The 21,653-nt window shown below is 33.6% G+C and overlaps 1 protein-coding gene and 1 long non-coding RNA gene across 9 annotated transcripts in view; one reads left to right on the forward strand and one right to left on the reverse strand.

Moving 5' to 3' along the window:
* The window catches only part of Hnf4 (Hepatocyte nuclear factor 4), a 36,353-nt gene extending 14,804 nt beyond the window's left edge, over nt 1-21,549 (reverse strand). Inside the window, exons 1-2 of one of the 8 annotated variants that reach the window (XM_083039655.1) lie at nt 21,409-21,549; nt 17,062-17,205 (exon numbers count right to left, since the gene is read on the reverse strand). In XM_083039655.1, the coding sequence (XP_082895781.1) occupies nt 17,062-17,158 (97 nt within the window). In that variant the 5' untranslated portion in view covers nt 17,159-17,205; nt 21,409-21,549. Of the gene's footprint in view, nt 1-3,922; nt 4,401-8,302; nt 8,479-8,535; nt 8,557-17,061; nt 17,206-18,856; nt 19,838-21,213; nt 21,362-21,408 lie in introns of those variants that run through there. The other 7 variants (XM_083039656.1, XM_083039652.1, XM_083039657.1 and 4 more) reach the window with 7 other exon arrangements.
* On the forward strand, nt 16,481-17,925 carry LOC145936969 (uncharacterized). The gene is made up of 2 exons (XR_014425456.1): nt 16,481-16,764; nt 16,970-17,925. It is a non-coding gene; the product is annotated as an uncharacterized LOC145936969 (long non-coding RNA).
* Nucleotides 21,550-21,653: the final 104 nt, after the last annotated feature.

The raw sequence follows: 21,653 nt of genomic DNA on the forward strand, positions 1-21,653 counted from the left end.
TGACACGATTCAAGATAGTCCTTGTTCTTACAAAAATTATCGATGTGCGTTCGTCATCGGAAATTTATTTTCAGTCTTCTATTCAAAACCTATTCACGACGCATCTTCAAATGTCATCCTATTTAATGATTTATATAATGATTTATATAATGATTATACGTTCAAAAATAAAGTAAGCGTAACCAAGAAGCTATACTATTAGCTGATTATCTGTTATGCAAGTTGGGATAAATAAGCATTATCAAAACCGACAATACAGATGGTCCATAACAAAGATTAAACGTATCGGTCTCTCTTGCACGAAACGGAAAGTACGGGACTTGCTTATCGGACATCGCGTTTTTACCCGTGATAACTTTAACTCGTTATCTTCCGTAATCTTTGTACGGATACAGATTTATCATCGGACATTTTCGTTAATATATCCGACCTTGAGACATCAGAAATTTCCAAAAAGCTTCAAACACGAGCTCTCGCAAGCAACGAAATTCTTATCTTAACTCTTCATATTAATTTCTAAGATTTTAATAGAATCTTAATTTTTGTACAAGGACATTCTACTACAAAAAAATAATATATTGAAAATCAATATTAAAAACATATTAAACATTCGATATTAATCGTAAATACAACTGGATTACGAAACGTCAGTTTTAGATACTTTCTTCAACAGCAGCGTTAATCGAGTACTTTGATCGAATTGTCCCCACCCTTCTCCTCTGTTCCTTACAAAGAGAATTTTCGCTATCATTTACATGCTATATTGGCATGCCAATCACATACATGCATACATACATGTGTCACGACCCGACGTAGCGCTTCGTAGCGCCACTCGCAATATGTAGAATGCACATGCAGTGCCACACGTTCGGTTAAACTAAGCCAGCAAAAATTAATGCTTTAAATATATTTAATTTAAGGCTCCTGAGTGCTCACCGCGGCCATATTGGAATCGTGACGTCAGAAGCGAGAAATAACACGTTGAGATGTTTTAGATGCCATTTCTAAATAAAAACATATTTGCATAAAATAACACGTAAGATCTCTTTAGTACACACTTCTAAAAAACGCCGAAAATTATTCTTTTCTTTTGACAGTCAATCAACAATCGTAAAATGATCGAGCTATCAGACTTTGACATGCGGAATAACTGCGCATGTGCAAAGACCAGACGGACTGGGCCTTGTAATATTACATTTTACAGGTGTTGATTGATTATAAAGGGAAAAGGATAGTTTTCGGCGTTTTTTAGAAGTGTATTAAAGAGATCTTAAGTGTTATTTTATGCAAATATGTTTTTATTTAGAAATGGCATCTAAACATTTTTAGCGTGTGTTTTCTCGCCTCTGACGTCACGATTCCGACATGGTCGGCAAGGTACCAGGAGCCTTAAGTGAAACAAGTACGCACTAGTGTGTCTGGCTTATTTAAAATTCCTCCTTTTCGAGCTGCTTCTTTTTATATTTCGACGCAAATTTCATTTCTCAACCGGAACAGTTTTTTTCCAAATAAAATTAAGTTTCTGTATCTTTTTAATATTTTTTCAACGAAGAAATTTTCCATTCGTTCTTTGAAAGAGAATTTTGAATGCTGTCCCCTCAATGTTCTTAAGGCTAAAAATATAAAAGAGCAGAGGGTGCCAAAGATACGCAGATACGCCGTTGCCTTTACATGCTAGTTGTATGAGTGTGTGTGTGTGTGTGTGACGTTTCTGACGATAATACGGTGATATGTCAACTGGAATGATAAGGAGGCTTTTCTCTCCCGCATCGCGGAGATTTTTAATTGCGTCGTTTTCCATCCAAGAGAGTGCTGCAAGATTTGACAGCTTTAGCTGCGTTTCTTTTACACTTTTCGCATTTTAAAATATTACACAGTTTATATATTTCAGCTTTTTAAAGTGGTAAACATAAGGTGTAAAAAGTATGAATAAAAAAAATGAACAACGTCTCTGAATATACCGCTTAGATATACGATTGCAACGTCTCTCAAAATAAAATTATATTTGAGAAATAGAAGGACGCAAGTTCAAAAAACTAATTTTTTTAGAATAAAAATCTCTATATATAAATACTCACAAATTCAGAAATAAAATTAAAAAATTTAAATTTTATTATCAATATAAATTAAATATTTATAAAGATGAATTTGAAATCACACAAATACAAATTTATATGCAAAATAATATTTATATATGCTCAATGTATGTATATTTAAAGAGTATTTAAAAAAAAAAGTATCACATTTACATAAAACAATTTTACATAAGAATGATTTTTAAGAACTTTTTTACATTATCCGCTAATCTTCAAGTACTTGTATTCGTATATGTATAGATTCTAGTTTGATTTATTTTAACTTTCGTTATCTATACTTATCTTATTTTTCTGATTACGAAGATCTACGATAATATAAATGCCAAAACTGATAATCTTAAACTGTTTGCCTTCTACTAATCAGAAAATAAAATTATTTTTCTTTGCCGATAGAACAGAGAACGCTGTATTCTAAAAAGAGACAGTGTTACTAAGCTTAATTAATCCAGAGACTGTCGATGCAACTGGACCTTATAACGCGCAGTCCGCAGCCACACATGGATGCGAAATGTCACGCGAAAACGCAAGTCACGTTTAGGTCATGGCACAATTAGATCGAACGCAAGCCAGCGGGCGTCACGCGCGCGAAGCTTCCTTCAGGACGATCGTTTGACACTGTTAATTGACACGCCGGAAAATTTTCAAGCGTGTTATACACGTATCAAAAAGCGATATTTTCATGTTTTTCATCGAATAAAACTACTGGAATTGAAGAGCAATATTACGTCAATAATGTCTAATTTATTTCTTACAAGATTGAAAAAAATGTTGAAGTGTATATATGTCCGAAGAAAATTAAATATCTAATCTTGAAATTTAATTATAAATTAAAAAATTAAATACTGAATTAATTATTTCGCAAATTTTTAAGTTGTACTATTCGGAATCTAATCAAACTAATTTTTGTATTCTGTGATCAAGTGTTTTGAATATCATTTCGTATCACACAATTGTTGATTCATTCCGCGAAACAAAAATAAAGTAATCATAGAAGTGTCAAAAATTAAATAGTATATTATATAAACAATAAGATTGAAAAGTGTGATAACAGTTGTTATAGTTGTGACAATTCGATATAAACGTTTTCAATATAGTATCAATAATATCAATAAATCTATTGAATCTTTATGCGCTTACTCACGACAGTCGCTATTCTAACAATTAACTCACTTGCTCTATCACTTAGCCCGTTTAAATAATAGAATATTTGTTTAATATATACAAACAGATTTAAATATTACCACTCTAGTCAAATCTTTAGTTATATAACTAGGAGTTCTCAGTCAATCAGTTCCTAGTTTAAATTACAAATACATGACTTTCGATAATAATTTGTAATTTATTATTTTTATAAAACTTGTTATTTTCTTATTATTAAAATAATATCTTATTGTATATAATAATGATGTGACTCATTGACTCCGATAATGATAGCAAAATGGAAAATTATAAAAAGACTATATGTACATTCAAATTAACATTTTTTATGACAAGAAAATATTCACATAACAAGAAAAAGATTTCTCCAAATTTAAATCTTCACAAATATTTTTTCAATTTAAATTGTTCGTCTTATTTCATCATGAAGCATATATCACGTCAGAAAATAAAATGCAGAAATATAGAAAATCGTGATCGTTGTAAAAAGCCAGTTATTGAAATGAGGGAAACGATAATACACGTAATGGAGTTCGTAAAGAATCCCAACATTGTCGCAATTGGAAAATGATACTTATCCCCTTATAATCTTCCACTCACAGATAACAACGCGAATAAAACGTTTATAATGTGATGCGCATGCGACAAAGAGAATAAAAGGAACGTACCTGCCAGGCCCATCGTGAGCACTCGTTTTTATTCAACCGATTCGTTCCCGATCGATCGTCGATCGCGCCTTCGATCTCGATAGATCGGCGCTCTCTCGATCACTATCGCGATACTGGCGATGTGTGTTTACTTTCTCACCGGCTACTCGCGATATCGATTTTCTCTCGCGAGGATGACTATTTCCGTCTTTCGCGGACTCTCCTCTCCTTTCTCCCTTTCTCTTCAACTTGTCAGAGAGGTTCTTTCGTAAGGCGTTTGTTACGCGAGATGACGAGAATAAACATCGTCTCGACTTTTTCGAAATAAAAGCGACAACTCTCTAAACGCGATACCGAAAAATCAAGAGACATTTAAAGCAACAACGAACGAGAACACATCGAGCGCGACGACGACGACGACGATGCTAATTGTGTGTGACTGCGTTAATGACCTTCGCCAGACATCACGGCGGCGGTCCGGTGACGACTGGCAAACAGCTGTAAACGTACGCACGTTTTGCCGCCGTGCTTTGCCGCGGACTTGCGAGATGGTGGGGGATAGGTCGCGGATGCGTTCGCGCGATCGTGCGCATCGCATAAATCTATCTATGGATTTTTCATTAAACTCTAAAACAATATCTATACACGTAATTAATATTTCAACGGTCTCGCCAAGTGTAATATGCGTGTCAGTTTTCGGAACAAAAATTTAAGATAATAAAAGTGAAGATAATCGGGAAAGAAATTTATAATTAAAACATAAAAATAGTTTCATCAATAATGTAGGAATGATATGTGTTAATAATCATTCTAATATACATATGACTAGTAATTTTAATATTTGTGTTATGCGATAAAGAATAATTTATTATGCATGCAAATCGAAAGATTCTTTGACCTTGTCTCGATAAAACAAAAGCATATCTTTTTATGCTGTTCTTTGGAGCCAGGTTGCTCCAAGAGATGACATTACATCACAGTATCTTATTGTTAGTGAGACTGACGTCTGAGAGATTGGATGCGCGCAAATTGAATCGTTCTTTTTTTTAGTACATTTTTAGGCAAGAACCTACGTAAGCGACGAACAAGCTAAAAATATAAAATGTAGGATATTTTGCGTTGCCGAAAATATATTGCTCCCTCGCGTACACACATTTATCTCATTCATACGTTATAAATATTGCATTCAATACGAAATATAATGCTAAAAATTATTCTTATTTATGAAGAAAAATCTCTCGAAAATTCAAAAAATTACGAAACTGTAAAGAAATATAGAGTGTCTCGATAAATAATACTGTTCCTATTTGCTGCAAATTTACTCTAAAAGGATAGAAAATCAATCTTCAAAAATTGGACTATTCTTTATTTCTATTTTTTCTCATAAACGAAAAGAAAGAGATGTAAGAAATTTGTTTAGAAACAAAAATTACTTTTCTTTTAATAAAATTTAAAGTTTTTAACATATATAACAATTGTTTAAACACAATTACAAATTCTTTATAAGCAGTTAATTATAAGCACTGAAACAATAAATTTGAAACGAGCGAAAATAATATAGATATATATTATTTGCCAAGAGATTCTTTATATATTTAAACAATTTAATTTTTGACATTTCAATTTTTTGAACAAGTAATAGCAATTTTTTATAACAACAAAAAGTCCTCAGGAAATTATATGTTGAGTTAAGAATTTAGATTTGAAAGCAAATATTATACTTTTGAGAAATTCATCCTTTTCGAAGAATTTAAAATTGTGTGTCATACACGGAGAAAAAAAATAAATATTTTCCTTCTGGTGCGAATCATCGTGTATCCGTTCAACGATCGCGACTTCTTCCAATGTTTCTCGCACGTGAATAATTAAACGAGTCGCGCCACAAACCGCTATTTTTTCTGTCATCGGCACGGCTGTTCCGTTATCTGCGATGACAAAGAGTGCTGAGATTGCTCGCGCTTTTCGCGCAAACAGAGCACTCGCGTATGGAGACGGGAGAATGCGCGCGATGCGTAATAAAGCTACTGGAGAAGCCGGAGAGCCGAAGTGTGTGAGTCAGTTTCCCCGGCGAGAGATAAAGGCCAACGCAAAATGCTCTTATTCCCGCTGACGGACAACAATGAGGCAGCAATAAAAATGATTCATGCCTCCGCGTTTTCGCGTGCTCCGCGCCTATTTGTATGCATAGCGCCGTGCACTTGTGTCACCGGCGATGCACCCCTTTGCCATTGTTCGAAATCTGCAGAGGTGGCGTGCGACGACCGCGATAACACGCGGATCCGCCGCTCTCTCGAAAACAAAAATATCGACGTACAACGTAATAGTAGCCGCGATATCTTTAGATGTCTGGTGTATTGCCTTCTGTATTTTTAGATCTTGTATATCGTACGCACAGCGTGTATGTACTCACTCTCTTTCAATCGGGATAATTGCACGATACTAGCATAAGTGTATGAAAATATTTTACGATGATATAATCGATGATAGTGACACTTCACCAATACTCGTCTATTTTTTTTAATGATCGTATTTATTAGATAAGGAATTATTTCAATTTCTACAGTTATTGTGACTTTTTATTGGGGAGGAAATGCTTATGCAGTGTTACGTTTCTTCCGCGAGAGTTATGCACTCATTGTTAGAAAAAAAGCTGTTTTCTTCAATAATATAAACATTATTTTTATTCGCGCACAATTTTGGTGTAAACACGATTTATTTGAAAATGTAATACCAACTCGAGAAATAATATGTCACTCAAATAATATATATCGCTTAATGTAATCATATTTATAATAGTAAATTTCGTAATAGTTAGCAAGTATTAAATGATCAATATAGTATTCATGCAATAAAACTTTTAAATGTTTATCTTATGTAGAGAGAGAAAAGATAAGATAAGTTAGTTAAATAAATGAAATCTTTCCAATGGAAGAATTTCAAAACATGATAAGACAGTAATATTTTACAATTACTGGCGTTTTTGACAAGTCTATATAAACATTGATAGGAAACTGTGTTTGTAATTATAACTATATTTTCTTATAATAGATAAAATGCAATTATTTTCTTGTCTGATCTCGCCTTGCATAAACAAATGCGGTTATAATTATATTCGAATTCAACATAAAAAAATGGGAGAAATACGGAAGCGCGCACTTGATGTAATATACATGAATACGAAGCACGTGCTAATAGAAAAATATGAATAAAGGAAAATACCGCAAATTAATCTTTTTTATTACGGTATGTGCTGTACATATGCAGTACAACAACTTGAGTATGTACTTGAGTCGAATATTCTTTGTTTTTTAGCTAATAATGGTCGGGGAGAAAAGTAAATTTACATAAATTCCATAAGACGAATGGAAAATCAAAGAGCAAGTACGAGTCGTATAATGCAAGTATTTTGACGTAAAAATATATTTATTTTTATCTCAATGTCTCCCTTTCGAGAAATTTAAAGATTAGATGTTCTATTTTTTTTTATTTAACGGTACTTTTCAATAGAAAAATTTCATACGTTTTAATTTCACGTTTTTCTAAAATTTGTAATATTAAATCATCATCCCTCCTTTTTAATTCTGTATAACAAGTTTGTTTATATCGTGTAAATAAAATCTATGCAATAAAATATAATTTAAGAAGTAAAATTGGAAACTTCAAATTTTTTTATTTAGTATATATCCATTTACAACGTGTTTTTAATTAATATCTGCTTTTCGATATAACACTATATCCTGTTTTGAACACTTTCTTTTCTTTAATTTAGCAATCCTTAATAGATTACTAGATGTGTTAGATTTTATTTAAACGATATTATTATTTATAAATGATATTAGCATCATAAAATATGATACAACAGAGAATACGCGATACAAGAGAAAGTAAGATACTTTTAATCTCTATCTGGCAATGTACTGTATTGATTATGTCAAAATTACCAAAACAATCAGATATATTAAGATTTACCAGAAAAACCGGTTTGATTTTGTGACGAGAGTAAATAATAATAAGGAGTGCCTCCATTAAAATAAATTTATCAATTTGTTCCAATATATTGTTATTGAATTGAAATTTGTTTTAGTGAATTAATTAAGAATTAATTAAAAGAAATGAGAATGTTAAAATTTTTCTCTTTTACATATTTTATATGTTATATATATAATATATATGTATTTTATGTATTTTTCTTTCTCACTTTTTCTCTCCAATTTGTTGGAATTTAAAGTTGTACCATTCAAGTTATATAATTTTATTCGTGTCATCGACAGTATTTAAAGATGTAAGACCGTATCAACTAATAATTTTGAATTTAAAACGAATATCCAAATAAAAGGAATGTATGACGTGCACAAAGCTAAAATATCAAAAAATTCATTTTTCACATGCAAAAGCACTTACCAATCGTGAAATCTAAATTGAACTGATCGGCAATTGGCATATCCAAAAAGAAATCTTCGGATATTTTCATTGCGAGTTAACGTTTTTTCGCTTTTTATCGCTGCAGCAATCACTTTCGAAACAGCAGATAAATATGATAGCACTATTAACGTCATAAACAGTACGATTGATGCACTTTTCTCACGCAGATTCTACGCTCATTAAACTATCGTTGTCGCTAGAATAAGCTGGTGTTACGCGAAATCGTGCGGTGGACGGATACGGTGTGATCTCAACGAAGGCACTATGTTAAGTGTCGGACAGAATTTTTCGTTTCGTGGGGTAAAAGATGTTGCTCGCAGTGGGGAAAAGGGCGGGGAAGGGGAGAAAGACTCAACGCTGATAATCTAATCTTCGTCGAGCTTCTCCGTTGTTAAACATATGTACGTACACAGAATGGTGCATAAAAACGATGCTGGGGATGTTTGCTAACTGCAACTGTGTGGAAAATAAAGGCCATTGTACGTGAAAAAAATTTAGTTGTACTCGTAAACAAACCTCCCGACCAATCACGGTTATTCTTATTACGTTATGAAAATGTTTGTGGTCAATGCCTTAAAAAAAGAACAATAAAGAAGAGGAGTCAATGGTATAAGAAAAGCAGATAAACATTATTAGAATACTACTATATGAGCGCTGGGGAAATACGCGCGGAATAACAATACATAAATGCACATAAGCAAATAACATAATAACATAATAAGAGTGAACAAGCTTGAAGATTTGAAAGAAAATTTATATTTCTAATGTATTATAGAGATAATTGATAGATTTTTGGTAAATATAATAATTGTATTTTACCCATACAGAGCACATCCCATGCATCAAAAGACGAATTCAGAAGATATTCCGAAGATATCTTTAGGCGATAAGATATCTTCGGGATGTCCTCTGAACATGTGTGGGTATATATATGGATTAAAAAGGTTTTTATTTTGTAAAAATAATTCTTTGCCGCTACTATGCATATACTGTTTAATACTGTTGCAATAGTATCATTCAATAAAATTCAAAATAACAAGTTATAAAAGTAACAGTTATTGCAATTACTTCTTCAAAATGCTAATACAAGACTAAATTAAATATACGTAAAATTTGCAATTTTAATATTTTTTATTTAACTATTAAATGATATGATAATTTTTCAATATAAAGTATATAATATAATTTCAAATATTTATATTTTAATATCAATATTTGATATTGTGCATATGTGCGTGGTGTCCGTGTGCACGTTAATATTTTTTTTTTATATTGCAGATACCGAAAAATACACCTGCTATTTTAATTGAATACTGTTTCCAAAGCTTTTAGAAATATAGTATGTAATTAATTTGTATTAAAACAGAATATGCATTTTTGTATATAAAAAATATCGTTGTACACACAGCCAATATCAAAAATATTATTATAAAAACATTAACAAGACATATCAACGTGTCATGTAACGATGACTCGGTATTATAGTAAGATTATGTAAATGACAATCATGCGAGAAAAACATGACAATCAGTGTTCGATAAATGGCATCTCCTGTAATCAGGTCGACGAAGTAAGTACTCACGATTTTTTGCGATACACCTGTTAGTATCACCTATCGGCATAATAATATCTCATTTTTCAACGTCTCTTTGATAGTTTTTGTGACTTTTACAAGTGTTTTTCCCAAGTAATTTTGTTTTGACAATTTTTCTCTTCCGTATTGAAAGACCACAACATATTAAAATCGAAAGTTGAAAAAGCTTTATTTATTTAGATGTGAGAAAATTTCTAAAAAATCAAATATTTTTCCTTCAAATATTAATATTTAATTATCGACGTTTCTACAAATTACTTTGTATCAAATTTTAATTGTGATAATCGTGTCGATGTGAGTCACGTTAACTTGTCCGTACGAAAAATGCATGTAAGATGCGATAAGAGTTTGTCACGATATCGGGAAAGGGAGGATGATATTTATCTTAATATTGCGCTGTAACTGCGCCTCAGGTTGCACAGATTAAAACTGCAGTTAGCAGCGGATCGTGTGAATAATTAGTGACGTCATATGATCTGTGATCTTCTCTTTGAGGCTATTTGTCACGTGCGTCCTACGAATTATACCTGCATTTTCCTAAACAGACTGATGTCACGCGCTTATATTCTCGGGACAAAAACGTGTTTAAGACCATAAATTGTGACGCGTTTTCCATTAAACGAAGATAACAGCTAGGATAATAAACGTTTAGCGTTAAATATAACACTGCATAATATTCGCAAATGCCTGTTCTTCGAAGAAGTCAATAAGTCTCCTTAACCTTTCCGGTAGTATCTTTTTTACCACCGCGTATATTGAATATATGTCATTATTCATCTTCGAGAAGTATTTTTAATATAACAAATATTTTTATTAATTTAATTTCTTAATTTTTTTGTGTCAAGAAAAAATTGCATATTCTTTTCAAAGATTTCTCTTCAGATCTGTTAATCAATCAAAAAAAAATCAATGATAAAGATGTCGCGAAAAATAATGAGCAATCTAAATATTTTTGTTAAAAGAAAATGTTTAAAAATCGTTTGCCGCTAATTTGCGAGATATACCGTACGCGTAAGTTATGATTTCATGTGTCTCTGAGAAGAGTTTAGCAGTGTCATATAGTGTTTTGCATATTTGTTTCTTGAGCGACGCACGAAGGACATTAGAGTACTTTCGTTAGAATAAGAAGTACACACGTGTCGAGTACGTGTTATGCTCGCATGCAAATTCATCATCAATCGATTATATTATAGATAGTCGGATTCTAATAAAAAAGTATTATGAAACCGTAATGATATATTAAATATTATACAACAGAAAAATGGATAAGCTTTTTTCATTAACGAATCATAGCTATTTTTATGAAAATTGTTACAATTCGTAGTATAGTGTGTGTGTGTGTGTGTGTGTGTGTGTGTGTGTGTGTGTGTGTGTGTATGAGTAGCGAGAAATCATTATTATGATATTAATAACACGAGAATAGTTACGTGCACGATTGTTTGACAGATAAAATGTGATTATAAAGAATAATTATGAATTATTTGTATTCATTAAAATACTTTTACATCGATGCTTCGTATAATGTTTTTATCAATATTTGAGACTTTTTTATTCATATGATTTTAGTATCAATTAATGATGATAATAATGCTTTTGCGAGCAATATCGATATTTTTATAGGATATTTTGCGCACGTATTAGTAAAATATTGTACGATTTTGATTCCTAACCGATATTGTTAAAGGAATGTTTTCACTAAATTTTCACAATTACTCGGGCTTGCTAATAGTATTGATAATATCGCAATATTATTTATATAAAACAACTACTGAAGCAATATGCGGAAAATATACAATTTTTTTAATTTTCTCATTTTTATATGTATGTACATAATACATATTCTTTTAAATGATTAGAACTAATTATTATAGTACGAGCATTAACTCGTCATCCTTCAACGGAAAGACACTAACATCGAATATCGTGTCCTAGCGAAAATTAGAAGCCTAGAAATCAAGTCAACTAAAGTAATCATTAAAACAAACAATTAACTAAAACAAATCGACATTGGCATAGTCAAAGGGATCGTCTTTCGCTGACCAGCGAAGAATGTTCGTGTTGAAGAAATGCTCCAATCGTTGGTTGATAATGTTTAAAATAAAATTTAGTCAAACGTTCATACACGAGAATGATTATAAGAGGCTTCTAATTTGTCTCAAACTACACCACAACATTAAGTAATTTCATATCTGCAGCGATCTGCTTTTATCTTTGTTTTTAATATGAACTATTGTATTGTAACGCATAGAAACTGAATTTTTGAAAATTTACTGAAGAAGACTTAGTATAGTTCGAAACGTTTATATATATAAATTATGACTGTGTATCGTTTACTTATTATATATCTAAATTAAGACTGTGTATCGTTTTATATCAAAAATTATAATAATATTGTAATTAATTATGAATTGCTCGTTTTAATCCATTTCCATATGAATATGATTAGTTTAATTATTATAGATTATCATAATTTTTTCTTCATAATCGCTTCACCATTTTATATGTATTTTTTTTTGCGTATTTGTTTCTTACTTTAATTTATGATTTATGATTGAACAAGTTTAAAGAAGTATTTATTTTATATATATATAAAATCCGATTTAATTATTTTATAAAAAAATTACACGTTGTTTTCTCAATTATTATAATATAATGTTTCCACACTCATCACACATTATGTCGACATATTTAAAACAGGAAAGAGATTTAAAATTATGTAAAGAGAAAGAGAAAATGATTTTTAATATTACAATATCGAAATAAATTGTCTACAATAATAGTTTCAGCGATGTAACAACTGTATCGCATATATTTCCGATAAGCTGCATTTTCTCATATTCGTCGTAAAAATATTTGACCAGCAACAATAATAAACATTTGTTTGAGCTGTAAGCATAACTGCTTTAAGTTTCCATAGATCTGTGATGCGCAAAAAAAACTAATGTTCATTCTTTTATTTCAAGTTTTATAACTCGGAATAAATAATTTATCTCATGATATTTTTTTTATATGGTACACATGTTTAGTAAACAAATCCGCGAAAGTTTATTGCCGTTGACAAATAATCCGGTTCGTCACATTCTTTAAAAAATCTTTTCTCACATAATATGTTTTGCAATATAGAGGCAAAAGCCAATAACAAACTTTAATCTGCAGATTCTACAGCTACATTCGTAGGAAGTATTTATAATCTGACGATAAAATGGTTTATCGTCAACGATAAAGCAGATCGTGTTTTATCGGTTCTGATATTTATCTATATAAAAATAAAATATATAACAAAATGACGAAAAAATAAGTAAACAATAGCGAGAATCAATGGGGGTGATTATTTTTCTCGTTAAAACTAATATCTTTTATCGGTGTTTATTTATCTGCCTTGTTAGATAATAATTATATAAAACATATATGTACGTATTGATATATATTAGTATTCGAATCTTTATCACGCGTTAAACACATTATTTCATTTGCTATAACTCGATGTTTGGATTACGGCATGGATGATAACAAGCTCATTAAAATCAATCTTTAATATCGGAGATTACAAACGAGCGTAATTTTCATAAATTCAAATGTACAATGTTGTTACTTTTTTATGTGTATTGTGCATGTATTTATGCGTTTTATGCAACTAATAAGCGCATTTTTTAACAGAAAATATGCAATCAATGTATTACTTGACAAAAAAATCAGAACATTAAGAAGAAATAACAAAAAAAAATATCATACATTTAAGATAGATTTCACATACATGTTCATTGTAACAAAAAATGATTATAAATAAATAAAACTATGCTGATGAAAAAGTTATTTCATAATGATTCTCTTTGTAGTCATCCTAACATGACATAAACGGCAAGGTATAAAGTCAAACAAATGATAGATGTATTCAGACAGAATTACATCATTGAGAATTTTTTCGCGATAATCAATATGATTGCATCGATGACCTTGAAACTCTAATCATTTCTTTAGTATCAGATAAGAAATAAGCCATGTTATAATCGCCAGTCTTGGATCCCCTTCTTCTTCTTCTTTATGTTCTGTTTTTTGTGAATATAGACCTACTCTCTATAACAAAGCTCCCTGCTCGCGAAACCGTCTCGAATAAATATCAGAGCGATTCCCTTTGTCCATCGTTAAATAGGTGTGATTTTAGGGCGACAAATATTGACGGGGTTACACGTTCTCGGCGACCGATCGGAAACCCGACGATCGAGCTCTTTCCTTGTTACTGCGGGTTATCGGCTGACCCCTTCGCGGCAGTTAGCTTATAACGTTATATTATAAGTCGCCGATACGACACGCGAGGATACAACCTTCGATTTGTCATGCAGTCAAAACGTGTCGCGATTCACCAAGACAAGAGAAATCCGTCCGAGGATTCATCCATGGTCATTGGAGATGGCGCGTATCGTTCTTGGACGTTTAACTCGGGCCCGAGGATATGCTTAGGTAAAGTAATTTTTTTTCTCATAAAGATAAGTGCTTATTTAGCACTCATTTAGCAGTCTCGTGGTTTCGAAACGGTTCTACCGCTATTAGAACTCGCGCGGATGAAAATGCGGAGTCAACTCTATCACTGGTACGAAGAAAAAAAGGAGCATTTATGATTAAGATACCATTAGCTACGATAATTATTTCAGGGTGTCTAGTAAAATTTGAAATTAAAATTTAAGGACATTTCAAGGACATTTCAAGAACATTTGCACGATTTTCTAGTATGATCAAGACCTAACCAAGAACTTTTTTTTATAGATATTATATTTATGTATAGATTATATTAGGCTAACATATATTCTTCTAGTACATTGTATACGAAGTAACATATGACTTAAATATTTTTTTTAAATAAATAGTTTCAGCTGACTCTTTTAGCTGAATGTTTTTAGGTATTCCCAGCCTATATAAAATCTATACATATATTTTTAATAATGATACCGGTATATAATGAAACCGGCGACGCCGGTATATATATAATTTAGTAACGTTGCTCAACTATTGTGTTTTCTGAACACACCCATATATATATATGTATATATATATATATATAACGTTACTAAATTTACCTATATTATATCATCATATAATATATGAGTAACGTTGTACAACTGTTGTATTTTCTGAGCGCAGCCTTATGTCAACAACATAGAGATATAAGAATCTAAGAATCTTTTAATTCTTATATCTCTATGGTCAACAACGATCAGCGCTCGAACAACTTTTGTTTCATTCTTAAAGAGAATTTGAAGAAACTGAATAAATTTACAAATAACGAAAAAAATCAAGGATCTACAAAAAATTCAAGTACATTTCCAGGATTTTTAAAGGACAAACAAAATTCGAGAACATTTCAAGGACCGCTAGACACCCTGTTATTTCTAATTAAAAGAGGATCTGGACAAAATGTAACGGCGAAGAGGGAGAGAAATGAGCGCCGCTCCCATATTTCCCTATTTCTTTGGCTGTTATCTCACGTAAACACGCTTCTTTGTACGTGATTATTCCTCCCATCGCGAATCATGGAAATAACCACGCGAGGATGTCACGTGCTTTGATGAAAATGCGTCATCGATGAATTACCGTTAATCAATTGAGGGGTAATGATAAAAGAGTCGTCTCTCAAAAGTACAACTTGAATAAAATAAAATTTCCTCTTATTTCGTTCAAAGCCGAAATTAATTTCCAAAATTATTCTATCAAAAAGTCCACATTGAAACTTGTAAAATTTATCAGAAAAATATATTGTATTCTTATACAAATAATGATTATATATATATAAGATTATAATGGGATTTTTTATATGCCGTCTCGTCTTATAAACAATATTTGCGCGCAAAGAATTAATATCGTTTGTATTAATCGTGATAATACAATGCAAAAACTTGCCTGTCAAACGAGTTGATCTCGCATATATAAATTCGTTCCTCTTTACAAGGAAGTAATCTCGCATATTATCAAAATAGCACTTAATAGCCTTGCGCGAACAACTTTTTATTTCATATACTTGTGACTATTGATGAGCGTTTAAACATTCGCTTTGAACTCACTTTACCAGGATGTAAAATGCAACGTCAATTAAAATGAGATATGTTCCATCGTCATTTTGAAAAATATCTAATCGTATATATCTAATCGAGAATCTGTCTTTGAAAAAAAAAGAAAGATCGTTATTTCGGAATGCAAGAATATAATCAGCGATGAATTATATTGCATTATTATTTTGTTAATCAACGATTAATGAATGATTCTTTCCCAAAGTAATGGCGATGCAACTTTTGCAATCGAATGTCAAGCTAATAGCAATTTTAGAGCGCATCAATCCTCGACGGTGAGAGAATCTTCACTCATCAAATCGGTGAAAAGATTTTTTTTCAGATGCTAGCGATTTACACGCGTCGTAATCGATTAATTATAAGACTGGTCGCCATTTTGGTACTGCGTAGCCCGGGGTCCCTGGGTTATCTGCGGCCGCGACGCAGCCTCCTTATCTCAAGCGCGGATGTTCATCCCGCACGAATTTTTTTTTTTTTTTTTATTACATGGAATGTCGGATAGAACGTGCGTGTCCGACAGATTGCGTAACAGGCGCGTGCTTCTCTGTACGGCTTCCCGATTTTTGAGCGCGCGCACGTCGAGCCGACCTCTTTCCTCCGATCGTCCTTCGCAATGTGCTATTTACAACCACGTAACGAGATGATGCATGCATAGAGAGTTTGCCAAATTGTGCTACCGCAAAACGCGTGCGGAATACTCGTTTTGAAGCCGAGGCTTGTATTTTGGGCGCGTATCCAGCGCGAAAACGCAGCTGAACGAGAATCTCGTCTCGAGATTAAAACACGAGGTATGCGATTTGATAAAACTCGTAAACAGATAGCTAAAAGTTTAACGAAAAAAACTTGCAGCACGTGTATATATCCGTTGTTAATAATAGTACATTAATTTCGGAGTAGTTTTTCACACAACAGTTACGTGTAAAATTTGCAAATGCAGAGAGACACAGAGATAAATAAGAACATGATTCTTAAAAGACACTTCTAATTTTGTAGATGTCAAGATATCGCGAAAAAGTCATCTTTCGCATTCATCGCAACGACATCACGTTATATATACGCTGTAAAACATTCATGAAGGTACTCACCGCCATTCGGTGAGGAGTAGGGCGCCGGATATCCGCCTCTAACGATCACGCTGTCCTTAGCGGTCACCGCCAGTTCCTGAATGTCGTGGCCCTCCATGTCAAGGTCGGGACCGGCACCCGCCGTTCGCCCCGCTGCACCATCAACTGCGAAGTGATAAATATTGATCGGTATATCGGTACTGACAGCAAACCGGAAGTCGAAAGATGGGGAGAACTCGCGATCGAACTTGTCAGGTCTTCCTGTCGCTCTCTCATCGGCGACCGCCTATGTTATTTCGGAAATATCACGGGTTACAAGACGCGACGCGACGGCTCCGCGCTATCTGTGCTTGGTCGTCACCGTTTAATCCTCGCTTTCGGCGAGATTAGAAAACGGCACCACGAGCGGGAGGGATGAAAAGCAGCAAATCAAAGCGTGATTTAAATTTATGTCTCTTATGTTCGCGCGCCCGGTAAGATCGATCAATCGTAATCGCGTACGTATCATTGATTGATTCCGTGATTTCGAACAAGTGGGATTTTAGGGAAGACTCGTGATAAGACTTAAATTTAGAAAATAAGATTTTTGTAACCGATAATACACGTTCCAGATGAATGCGATTCCGATTTGCACGTATAAGACTTCGCTCTCTCTCTCTCTCTCTCTCTCGCTCTTTTCTCGATGAGTATAAACAGAATAGCAACTGAGAAGAGGCGTGATCTAAACAAGTTAAAATTAAAACGTCCGAAATAGTCGGCTTATAAATAGCGATGAACTTGATTAATCTACAAAATTTTGTAACGCTTCCTGGCGAAATATGTAATCAGCTGTTTTGAGATCGGATGCAATGTATATATAACGTAACATGCATAAAATATTCCAGGTCGAAAAACATTTTAAGAAATAATACATAGTATCTTAAAGTCAACTATTATTATACTGTAAATTGACATACAAATTTATATAAATTCAGACACGCACAGACGTAACTTAATTTTTTCTTCGTTCTCTTTTGTGTATGTGTACTTCCTAATAAAGTGGATCTTGATGACAATAAATCAGAGATTTGCTATCAATTAATCTACGAACTGAAAAGAATCTTACGTATATTTAACAATCTATATTATCAAACTTGATGTGTAATGGTATGTAAAAAATTAATTTATTTTGATATATTTTGCATAATAAGAATCATGTGATTTCTTAGTTTCTGATATCATAATTCGATATGAAGAACTAGAAATCTTAATATCATAATTTTGATATTGACTTTCGCTTAGCATTTACTAATACATCTATTTAAGACTCGAGATATTTGATTTCTCTGATTCTTGTCCTTTCAAATTCTTCATACATAAAGTATATCATGACGTTTGTGCAGAGGCGTATTCATAGAGAACAGAAATCTACTCGTTATTTTAAAAATCATTGAGTATGTACACAACGAACAATCGCGCATTTCCATTGTCGCAATTTAGGTCACATAAAGAAGATTAAATACAGTCGTATTTAATCTTCCGTTTTGTGTGCGTGTGTGTGTGAATAGCGTTTTGTCATCAGACGACTTTAGAAACTTGATAACTGAGACGAATACATATACAAAGGCGGATTACAGTTGACAATTTTTTAGCAAACTGGGAAATATTTCGAAACGGATCACCGTAGAATAAATATATAACTTGAATATAGCAACAATCTGAGAATCTCTTTCACCGTACAATGTTTCTTTCGACAAATAATTCGCGCGAAATCCGACAAAAAAAGATCTCGCCAGTTTGCTCCAAAATTGATCGCTAAAAGGACCAGGGTACTTACAGAACACCCTGTATCCCCGCTATCGCACGCACGCGTTGTCGTCGGCGCCGCGGCCGATCTGTCGTCTGTCGCCCTCGACTCGACGTCTCCACGTTGTCGTCGGCGAAAAACGAGCGGGCGCGAGACGGACAGACCTAACCTGATTGACGCCGGTCGGCGGCGATCGCGACGCCCCTCCGTCGTCGGCGGCGCCCGGCGCGAATAACACCTGTTACGCGTCGGAGATGCGCGCACGCGCGTTTACGCACCAGGCTTCGCGAATCTCGTAAATCGGAACGATCCTTTCGTTTTCTTTTCTTTTTTTTGCTCCTCTCGTTGTCGCGGCGCGTGCTTTTCTCTCTCGCCCGCTTTCAATTCCGGCTTTCCCCGCGCGCCAGGCCGAAGACACTCGCGCATGCGCCCCTCTCGACGCGACCGCGAACGCTCAAAGTCCGTCCCGGTGGAAAGCGTTCGCTCTACTGCGAGTCGCGACGCTGATGACATGACTGACATGACGTCGTCGCGCGCTCGTTCGTCGCGTTGCGCGCGCCGCGCGCCGTTTTTTCTTCAGATATATACACGACGTGTACACGACGACGACATTCAACGGGAACATACGATCGGGAACGGCGTGAGATCGTTTCCGCCGATCGAAACTCCTCGGAGCGATAAGCTGTCTCTTCCGCAGCTTCGAACGAAGATTCGAGATCGAATAACGTCGAATATCGCGCGCACGCATGTTGGAACACGCGCGATAATCTCTCGGTAGAGCGTTAACAAATATTCATGACCTCGAATAAAACAAATTAGATTAAATTAAACATGTATGATTTTTGACTGGAATTTTTAAATTATTAGAATTCGTTTTCTCTTTTTTTTTCTTTTCGCGACCAAATTACATATACATATTATACGCTTGTTATGATGCAAATCTCATCTCGTTTGCAGAGATCTCGCAAGGCTCGCATTATTTAAAATATCATATGCTTATCGACAAATATCATCACTGTTTCTCGGCGTAAATATTTGTTAAAAGATAGGAAGTTGCTATGGTATAAAATCAAAATATATTTAGAAAAATAAAGCCTTTGCATAAGAGCTATTTTTGTTATCGCAAGAGTTAAGACAGATTGGATATTTTATCATATATATTATCTAAGATCCTTCGATGAGATATATGCACGTTCAGCAGAGATAAAGATATCAGTTTAATCGAAGCCGTTATAATGATTTTAAAAAAAACATAGCTGATAAGTAATTTTCACAATTTACTATGAAAAAAGTAGAAATATTCTTATAAATTTTTCTAATAAAAATATACGATAAATATGTATAATGTACATATGATAAAAAGTTGTATTATATAAATTAAGAAGTCTATACGAAATTTAATTATAAGATTTAATTATAAGATAGATTTAATAGAGACAATTAAAACGGAGAAACCAAATTCTACATCTTACTTTTTCAGTGCAAAAATTGGTATATATAGAAGACTTAGGCAGAAATTAAAAATAAAGAACCTATATTAATTCGTCTATTTATATATAGCATATTTATGCAAAAATGATAATAGTCACGTATACAAAAAGAAATCCACGTTATCAGTCAAACATTGTAAACACGTCACTAGTGCAGGATTAATGGGTTAAATTGCTCTCTATAGGTGTACGCTCACTTCGTTACGTCATAGTCATTCTTCTCTATGTCATATATACCTGATGTCGAGCACGTGTCAGGGCGATACGACATACACACACACGTTCCCGATTTTAAATAGCTCCGCGGTCAGCGCGGTTCGCGGCGAGCAAAAACCAAAAGAGGACTGCCTTGAATTATTAAATAATTGTTTGTGCATTTTCTCAGTTTCATATTTAAGGACTCGACGTGTACATACGTGTGTATGTATGTCGTACGTGTGTACATCGCCTTCGACGGAATTGCTTACGTCACCGCGCTCATTACGTATATGTAAAGTCGTTGCGGTGATTACGAGCGCAAGGATATCAATATATCGAACACCCGTAAATGTGCAAAAGTAGTTCGAATCTTTACATAATTTCTTCGCATTAAAATAATCAAAGTATCAACAGAGCGGAAGTTGCGACACTCTTCGCTTTTCGCGCGACTCGACACTTGCTGATTCTCGTTTATTTTCTTGTAAGGATGAACGAGACAAATCGATCCTTAACAATTAACAGACATCATAAAATACACGTGAAAAGTTTTCAATATTCAATGTTAAATATATTTTTGCATAATATATAAACCGCGAATGAAAAGAGAATGATGTTTGAAACAAAATTTACTTCGAATTAAGAACATGAAGAAATTATGTGTGTTTCTCTCTTTTTGATTACATATAATTCAGAAATTACCTCTTTACGTTTAAAAACGATCGCGTCCAAAGAATGTCTCTAGTTGAAAGAAAGTCCGATTTTACATCGTCTTGTAACACACAGACAAGAAGAGAAACTCGCGAGTTTATCAGGGTTAGAGCCTCTAATCGATATGGAACCGGATATAAACTGATTATGATATACGATACACAACCAATCATGTTTATGTGATACCTGGTTATACGTCACCACGGCAGATGGCGCTTGCTGCCTCATTAGATATACCGTCGGTAAATGATGAAAGATGTCCTAACCCTCGAGAGCGCGAGCTCCACGTCAGAGTCGGAGCATTCCACGTTTAGGACTGCGTCTTGTCATCTGTTTCCTCGCTCCCCTCTCTCGCCCCGTAGAGGCTAGAATTATGGAATCGGCAACGTGCGATAAGGAAATACCCCGAGCTCATATGTAACGTGTATGTA

Source organism: Prenolepis imparis, unplaced genomic scaffold (assembly GCF_030444845.1).
Source record: "Prenolepis imparis isolate NDT839.2.m4 unplaced genomic scaffold, iyPreImpa1.0 SCAF_6, whole genome shotgun sequence".
Lineage (NCBI taxonomy): Eukaryota > Metazoa > Arthropoda > Insecta > Hymenoptera > Formicidae > Prenolepis > Prenolepis imparis.